Genomic DNA, 9390 nt, shown 5'->3' on the forward strand with positions numbered 1-9390 from the left:
CTCTGATTGGCTCTCACCTGGTCGTGGGTGCGCTGTGATTGGCTGGTGTGGGGGGGCTGGTAGGCGATCTTCAGGTGGTTGAGGTCGTCCCAGGTGAAAGAGTGAACCTCCCTAAAATATGAAGCCCTGGTTTAGTCCTTTAGTTACCAGGGTCTAAGCTCCGCCCCCTGCACTCACCTGGTGTGGTCATCCAGGTGTGTCAGGTATCCTCCTGCAGGGGGCGCCGTCACGTTGAACACCAGTCTACTCTGTGGCGTCTCCGCGTCCTCTGCGTCCAGTGTCGCCAAGGTGAGCGGCGTCAACACAAACTGGTCCACTTCCAAAATGGAGGACGCCATGAAGGAGGCACGAGGAGGCTGGTCCGGAAGACCGGGGTTTATCCGGACCGGAATCCAGACGTACTCAGACTAAAGACGGAAAAACAGCATTAAAGCAGCAAGAACCAGGACTAAACCAGGACTAAACCAGGTCTAAACCAGGACTGAACCAGGACTAAATCAGGACTAAATCAGCACTGAACCAGGACTAAACCAGGACTGAACCAGGACTAAACCAGGACTGAACCAGGACTAAACCAGGACTAAACCAGGACTAAAGCAGGACTAAACCAGGTCTAAACCAGGACTGAACCAGGACTAAACCAGGACTGAACCAGGACTAAATCAGCACTATACCAAGACTAAACCAGGTCTAAACCAGGACTACACCAGGACTGAACCAGGACTGAACCAGGACTAAACCAGGACTGAACCAGGACTATACCAGGACTATACCAGGACTATACCAGGACTATACCAGGACTGAACCAGGACTAAACCAGGACTAAACCAGGTCTAAACCAGGACTGAACCAGGACTAAACCAGGACTGAACCAGGACTAAATCAGCACTATACCAGGACTAAACCAGGTCTAAACCAGGACTGAACCAGGTCTAAACCAGGACTGAACCAGGACTGAACCAGGACTGAACCAGGACTAAATCAGCACTATACCAGGACTAAACCAGGTCTAAACCAGGACTGAACCAGGACTGAACCAGGATTAAACCAGGTCTACTTGGCAAATATGGCTTGGAATGAGATCCACTTTTAACTTTTTCCAGTAGGACTAGACCTTGAATAGTTGAATAAAATAGTGAATAAAATAGTGAATAAAATAGTGAATAAAATAACCAACACTATTATAAATATAAATCTAACAGCTAAAGTGTCAGAGGCTGATTGTGAGGCCAAGGATCTGCTCTGTCTCTGCTGAATGTTTAAGATGATCAGATGTTTCCTGACTTTAAATCCTGCCGAGGTGTGAACGCTGGTGTAGAATCTGCCCCAAAAATAACCTTTAAATAAAACTGTTTCCTCTTTGAGCGCTAACGAACGCTCAGCTAACGTCGCTAAGCTAACGTCGCTCAGCTGCCAAAGACGCTCCGAAAACTGGAACGCGGCCACTTTGACAAAACAACATCCGACAGAAGAGACGACATCTGGCACCAAACCACCACATCTGCACTGTAAAAAGAGTCTGCACGAGGCCTGGTGCAGTCCTGGTTTAGTCCTGGTTTAGTCCTGGTTCAGTCCTGGTTTAGTCCTGGTTTAGTCCTGGTTTAGTCCTGGTTTAGTCCTGGTTTAGTCCTGGACTGAGTTGGTGTAACTTGCATAACCTTTTACTTTTATCATCAGCACTGTCTTTTTATGTTTTGTTCATTTTAATCCATAATTACATTTATTTCTAATGTTGAATTTGATTAATCTTTTCACTTTTAAAGCAGGAAATACACAACAAAAAGGTCCTACATTACACAAAACTGATCACCGTGAGCTTCAAGTGTATTTCCTCCTCAAACACACACTGGAGTTGTGTTTTGTGTCGGAGTCACACTTTATTATTAGTCTGTAACATCTCCAAAGCTCCAAACACTCTGTTCCACCTTGTGATGTCATCAAGTGGTAGTTTTCAAGTGAACTCCTCCTTTTACCTTTAGTTCAGTCGAGATAAGAGACAACTCCAGGACTGAAATGATCCAGATGATTCTAGTGAAGGTGGAGTTTAAAAACACAGTGGAGCACTTCCTGTATGACCACATGATGACATCACAAGGTGGAACAGAGTGTTTTCAGTTTGAGAGAAAAGCTCAGGGTTTGTGTGTTAAATATGTGAGATCTGTTTGTGACGAGGAAACAACATTAGAACAGGTCAGAATCTGGGCCCTTTAAGGTTTAGAATTTCAAGTGTATTTGTGAAAATAAACTGCTCCTTAAACTAAATATTGTTTTGAATCTGAGAGAAACAGGTCACATGATCAGACTCAGATTCAGCGTCTTTAAACTAAACTCACCTCATGTGGACGTTCAGTTTTTACAGTGTTGGCAGGGCTCTGCTTTTCAAACTTTCTCTGCTCTGAAGTTACACTGCGGCGGTTTGTTTACACGTTAGCACCGTTAGCTCGTTAGCTCGCTGTGTGTTAGCTCGCTGCGTGTTAGCTCGGTGAAAACGTGGTGTGTTTGGCTGAAGTTCAGGTCTGAGGAAGTGACACGAGCGAAACGCTAATGAGACGAGCGAAAACGCGTCGACGACAAAAGAAAACTTTAGTTTAACATGAGTCTGATCAGAAAGAATCACATCCCAAAGCCTGTATTTAAATGTCCCTGTGTGTCAGATGCCCTCCCTGTGTGTGTCAGATGCCCTCCCTGTGTGTGTCAGATGCCCTCCCTGTGTGTGTCAGATGCCCTCCCTGTGTGTGTCAGATGCCCTCCCTGTGTGTATTTGATAATTGTGTCCATTCAAAGTGTGATTTTGTTTTGTTTGCTATTCGTCTTGTACCTTTAACTGAAAAGACAAACCTCAAGCAGAGCCCGGGTGGCCCGCTCCCTCAGCTCGATGCCCAGGGGGATGTAGTCCATCTGGGGAGAGGGGGGGCTCAGGTGCTGGTACCTGAGTCCAGACTGGAGGAAGCCCTCACAGGAAGTCTTCAGGAAAACCACGGGCTGAGTCTGGTCCAAACACGGACTGTTCCCGGAGCAGTCTGAGAGAGGGACAACATTATAACACAGATTAGAAAATATGGGCCCTTTAATAAAAATGACCTTATTCCAAACCCCTCACCGGTCCGGTTGTTCTGGTTGGTCTGGTTGTCCTGGTTGCTCTGGTTGCCATGGTTACGGCTGTTCTGGGGGTCCACCAGCTGACCCACGGCCGGGACCAGGGCACTGTAGAACCTGACGGAGCAAATCTGGTCTGGTCCGGTCCGGATCTGGAGGACTGAGGCGTCTATGGGGTTTGAAAGACCCAGGAAGACCGGGACTATCAGAGGATTTGGACCCAACGAGACCAAAGGCGAGGGGGGGTCTAAGATCAGGACCGGCAGAACCACAGTCCGGACCTGGGTCTCTGAGGAGCTGAACCTGAGGAGATAAAATCCATCAGTCCTGGTTTATTTCTGGTTTAGACTTAGTTTAGTCCCGGTTCAGTCCCGGTTCAGTCCTGGTCAGTCCGGCTTTAGTCCTGGTTCATTTCTGGTTTAGTCCTGTTTTAGTCCTGGTTTGGTCCTGGTTTAGACCTGGTTTAGTCCTGGTTTAGACATGTTTTAGTCCTGGTTTAGTCCTGGTTTAGACCTGGTTTAGACCTGGTTAAGTCCTGGTTTAGTCCTGGTTTAGACACAGTTTAGTCCTGGTTTAAACCTGGTTTAGTCCTGGTTTAGACATGTTTTAGTCCTGGTTTAGTCCTGGTTTAGTCCTGGTTTAGACCTGGTTTAGACCTGGTTTAGACACAGTTTAGTCCTGGTTTAGACCTGGTTTAGACCTGGTTTAGACCTGGTTTAGTCCTGGTTTAGTCCTGGTTTAGTCCTGGTTTAGACCTGGTTTAGACCTGGTTTAGACCTGGTTTAGACCTGGTTTAGACCTGGTTTAGACCTGGTTTAGACCTGGTTTAGACCTGGTTTAGACCTGGTTTAGTCCTGGTTTAGTCCTGGTTTAGACCTGGTTTAGTCCTGGTTTAGTCCTGGTTTAGACCTGGTTTAGACCTGGTTTAGTCCTGGTTTAGACCTGGTTTAGACCTGGTTTAGACCTGGTTTAGACCTGGTTTAGACACAGTTTAGTCCTGGTTTAGACCTGGTTTAGACCTGGTTTACCTGTAGACTCGGATCATGACAGCGTCCTCTTGGAGCAGAGGGCTCCCGCTGTGATCGTACTCCACCTCATCCTCCATGAAACCACAGTCAAAAACCTGGAACCAAACAGAGCTTAAAGGGAGGGCATCTGACACAGGGAGGGCATCTGACACACAGGGAGGGCATCTGACACACAGGGAGGGCATCTGACACAGGGAGGGCATCTGACACACAGGGAGGGCATCTGACACACGGTGACACAGGAGGACAGGAGGGCATCTGACCTGAGGCGTGACTCCGCCCACCCTCATGGTGACTGGTTCATTGAGCACCACCTCCACTTTGCAGTCGGAGCCCGGGGTGACGTGGATGTTCAGGTGTGATGAGGTGATGAAGGTGGAGCGGCCTCTGAGCACCTCGAGGGGACTGATCTCCACGAACGCATCAGCACAGCACAGAAACGCACACAGCAGCAGGAAACTGGACACCACGGCCGCCATTTTGGATCTGACCCTCAGAGACACACAGCCATGAAGGGTCAAGACCTGAGGAGAGAGCAAAACAGGGACTAAACCAGGACTAAACCAGGACTGGACCAGGACTGAACAAGGACTGAACAGGAACTAAACCAGGACTTTTATGTTTCTTGTTATATGAACATCATATATGGCTTATGGGGGGGTCTGTGTGTGTAAAAATGTGTAGAGATAAAAAAAAATGTGTAAAGATATATAAGTGTGTAAATATATAAATGTGTAGATATATAAGTGTGTAGATATATAAGTGTGTAGATATATAAGTGTGTAGATATATAAATGTGTAGATATATAAGTGTGTAGATATATAAATGTGTAGATATATAAGTGTGTAGATATATAAATGTGTAGATATATAAGTGTGTAGATATATAAGTGTGTAGATATATAAGTGTGTAGATATATAAATGTGTAGATATATAAGTGTGTAGATATATAAATGTGTAGATATATAAGTGTGTAGATATATAAGTGTGTAGATATATAAGTGTGTAGATATATAAATGTGTAGATATATAAGTGTGTAGATATATAAATGTGTAGATATATAAGTGTGTAGATATATAAGTGTGTAGATATATAAGTGTGTAGATATATAAATGTGTAGATATATAAGTGTGTAGATATATAAGAGTATAGATATATAAGTGTGTAGATATATAAATGTGTAGATATATAAATGTGTAGATATATAAATGTGTAGATATATAAGTGTGTAGATATATAAATGTGTAGATATATAAATGTGTAGATATATAAGTGTGTAGATATATAAATGTGTAGATATATAAATGTGTAGATATATAAGTGTGTAGATATATAAGAGTGTAGATATATAAGTGTGTAGATATATAAATGTGTAGATATATAAATGTGTAGATATATAAGTGTGTAGATATATAAATGTGTAGATATATAAATGTGTAGATATATAAGTGTGTAGATATATAAGAGTGTAGATATATAAGTGTGTAGATATATAAATGTGTAGATATATAAATGTGTAGATATATAAGTGTGTAGATATATAAATGTGTAGATATATAAGTGTGTAGATATATAAATGTGTAGATATATAAATGTGTAGATATATAAGTGTGTAGATATATAAATGTGTAGATATATAAATGTGTAGATATATAAGTGTGTAGATATATAAGAGTGTAGATATATAAGTGTGTAGATATATAAATGTGTAGATATATAAATGTGTAGATATATAAGTGTGTAGATATATAAATGTGTAGATATATAAATGTGTAGATATATAAGTGTGTAGATATATAAGAGTGTAGATATATAAGTGTGTAGATATATAAATGTGTAGATATATAAATGTGTAGATATATAAGTGTGTAGATATATAAATGTGTAGATATATAAGTGTGTAGATATATAAATGTGTAGATATATAAATGTGTAGATATATAAGTGTGTAGATATATAAGTGTGTAGATATATAAATGTGTAGATATATAAATGTGTAGATATATAAGTGTGTAGATATATAAGTGTGTAGATATATAAATGTGTAGATATATAAATGTGTAGATATATAAGTGTGTAGATATATAAATGTGTAGATATATAAATGTGTAGATATATAAGTGTGTAGATATATAAATGTGTAGATATATAAATGTGTAGATATATAAATGTGTAGATATATAAGTGTGTAGATATATAAATGTGTAGATATATAAATGTATAGATATATAAATGTATATAGATCCAGTGTGTGTTGCGCATCTGGAGCCACAGGGAGACAGAGGAATGTTTCTGTGCTAAGTGACAAGCCATCTGCTGCTACAGGAAACAAGACTGAACCAGGGCCAGAACAGGACTACACCAGGTCTGGACCAAGTCTAAACCAGGACTAAAACAGGGCTAAAACAGGGCTAAAACAGGACTAAACCAGGACTAAAACAGGACTAAACCAGGGCTAAACCAGGGCTAAAACAGGACTAAAACAGGGCTAAACCAGGACTAAACCAGGACTGAACCAGGACTAAACCAGGGCTAAACCAGGGCTAAACCAGGGCTAAACCAGGACTAAAACAGGACTGAACCAGGACTAAACCAGGACTAAACCAGGACTAAACCAGGGCTAAACCAGGGCTAAACCAGGACTAAAACAGGACTGAACCAGGACTAAACCAGGGCTAAACCAGGGCTAAACCAGGGCTAAACCAGGACTAAAACAGGACTAAAACAGGACTAAAACAGGACTAAACCAGGGCTAAACCAGGACTAAACCAGGACTAAACCAGGACTAAAACAGGACTAAAACAGGACTAAAACAGGACTAAAACAGGACTAAAACGGCTAAACCAGGACGAAACCAGGACTGAACCAGGACTAAACCAGGACTAAACCAGGACTAAACCAGGACTAAACCAGGACTAAAACAGGACTAAACCAGGGCTAAAACAGGACTAAAACAGGACTAAAACAGGACTAAAACAGGACTAAAACAGGACTGAAACAGGACTGAACCAGGACTGAACCAGGACTAAACCAGGACTAAACCAGGGCTAAACCAGGACTAAAACAGGACTAAAACAGGACTAAACCAGGACTAAACCAGGGCTAAACCAGGACTAAAACAGGACTAAACCTGGACTAAACCAGGACTAAAACAGGTCTAAACCAGGGCTAAACCAGGACTAAACCAGGAATAAACCAGGACTAAAATAGGTCAAAACCAGGGACTAAAACAAGTCTGAACCAGGGCTAAATCAGGACTAAACCAGATCTAAAACAGGTCTAAACCTGGGACTAAAACAAGTCTGAATCAGGTCTAAACCAGGATCTAAATCTTATCTGCTTGTTATTTTGATCATTTTCAATACCTCTTTCAATCCTGTAGTTAATCTTAAACATAATTTTACCTCAGAACAGGAGACAGGAGGCGAGCTTTAAATTACAGATCTGAGCTGTAAACTTTATAATGACGAGGATCAGATGAACTGAAGGAGGATCAGAAGAGACACAGGAAGGACAGATGAAAGTGTAAAAACCAGACTGACCCCACGAGTGTGAGTCGAGGTGACTCCAGGAGAGAGGTTTGGTGCTTACTTCTTTATGTTAGCACATGTTAGTAAATGTTCTGTAGATCCTACCTCGTTCTGTCTCTCTCTGCTGCTACCGGAGTTTCCTTGTTCTGTTCTGCACGCGCTCAGAAGAGGAGGAATGCCTGACACACTTCACACACACGCCACAAGACCACCCCCGATAAGGAGAGGGGGAGGGAGGAGGAGAGGGAACAAGGAGAGAGGGGGGGAAAGGGAAGGAGGAGAGGGGAGAAGAAGTAGGGGAGGGAGGAAAAAAGGAGGGAGGAGGGGAGAGGAGGCATGAGGAGGGAAGGGAGCAAGAGAGGAGAGGACAGAAGGTAAGGAGACTTTGAGGTGAGAAGGAAAGTAGCATGGAAGGAGAGGAGGAAGAGGGCAAAAAGGAGGGTAAGGAGATAAGGACGCAGGGTAGGAACTAGGAAAGTAGGGAGGGAACAACAATAAAAGGAGGGAGGCAGAAAAGGAGGAGCAAGGAGGTAGTGGACAGAAGCAGTGTGAATGAACTCCCAGAGTCCACACACAGAAGTGAAGAGTGAAAGAGAAGAGACAGAATGGACAAAGCCGATATAAAAACAGTCAAAGTAGAAGTGGATTACTGGTGTTTTCTTCCTCTCGTTCACACTTCATAGTGACTCCATCTCTCCCTCTTCTCTTCTTTTGTCTTTCACTGTCTTCTTTCTCTCCTCTTTTGTCTCGGGTCTCAGGTTGTTGTGAAAAGCTGTAAACTAAAGGCACTTCCAAAGACGTGTAAGAACTACAGGAGCAAGAGATGATGAGGAAGAGGGAGAGAAGAGGAAGAGGAGGAAGGAGAGAGGGAGGGAGGAGAGGAGAAGAGGGTGGAGAGAGGACATGAAGAGAGAAGGGAGAGAACAAGGAAGAGAGGGGGTACAGGCACCATTTTATATTCTCTGAAATTATACAGAGGCAATTACACAAATGTGTCCAGCAGCATGTGGTTTGATCTGACCTGAATCTAAACCAGTCCAAGACCAGGCCTCAGTCCAAGACCAGGCCTCAGTCCAAGACCAGGCCTCAGTCCAAGACCAGGCCTCAGTCCAGGGCCAGGCCTGAGTCCAGGATCAGGCCTCAATCCAGGGCCAGGCCTCAGTCCAGGTTTAGGCCAGCGTCCAGGTGGTGTATGTTGTGGTGATGTAGATCCCACTGAGGTGACAAGCACTGGGCCAGGGTCCAACCGCTGGGTCTGAGGGGGAGGAGAGAGAGAGAGGAGAGAGAGAGAGGAGGATGAGAGAGAGGAGACAGATGGAGAGGGAAGGGTGAGAAAGAGAGAGAAGAGAGGAGGAGAGTGGGGGGAGGAGAGTCAGAGAGCAGAGAGGGGGAAATGTGACGTCCTCAGACAGTACAAGAGAAACAGAGATAAAACAGGAACAAACAAGGAACAAACAAGGACTAAACCAGGACTAAACCAGGACTAAACCAGGACTAAACCAGGACTAAACCAGGACTAAACCAGGTCTGAGCCCTCTTCTATGTGAACGAGGGACCACACACTCTACTGTGTGAGGTATAAGATTAGATTTGATGGAGCTTGTGTAACATTACGTTCTGTAATTTCTCAAACTCAAACTGACATTTCTAAATTAATCTTAAATAACTTTATTAAATACTGATATTGATGAATACTGTACAAAAACACAGACTAAACTCCACCTGGTTGTTTCC

At 43.1% G+C, this 9390-nt stretch overlaps 1 protein-coding gene across 1 annotated transcript in view; it reads right to left on the reverse strand.

The window, feature by feature from the left end:
* frem1b (Fras1 related extracellular matrix 1b) overlaps nt 1–7857 on the reverse strand; it is a 40622-nt gene extending 32765 nt beyond the window's left edge. Inside the window, exons 1-7 of the mRNA XM_055221185.1 lie at nt 7762–7857; nt 4388–4648; nt 4125–4219; nt 3101–3399; nt 2839–3020; nt 178–407; nt 18–111 (exon numbers count right to left, since the gene is read on the reverse strand). Of these exons, the coding sequence (XP_055077160.1) occupies nt 18–111; nt 178–407; nt 2839–3020; nt 3101–3399; nt 4125–4219; nt 4388–4603 (1116 nt within the window). The 5' untranslated portion in view covers nt 4604–4648; nt 7762–7857. The remainder of the gene's footprint in view (nt 1–17; nt 112–177; nt 408–2838; nt 3021–3100; nt 3400–4124; nt 4220–4387; nt 4649–7761) is intronic.
* Nucleotides 7858–9390: the final 1533 nt, after the last annotated feature.

The sequence above is a fragment of the Periophthalmus magnuspinnatus genome, chromosome 4, assembly GCF_009829125.3.
Source record: "Periophthalmus magnuspinnatus isolate fPerMag1 chromosome 4, fPerMag1.2.pri, whole genome shotgun sequence".
In the NCBI taxonomy this organism is placed as follows: Eukaryota; Metazoa; Chordata; class Actinopteri; order Gobiiformes; family Gobiidae; genus Periophthalmus; species Periophthalmus magnuspinnatus.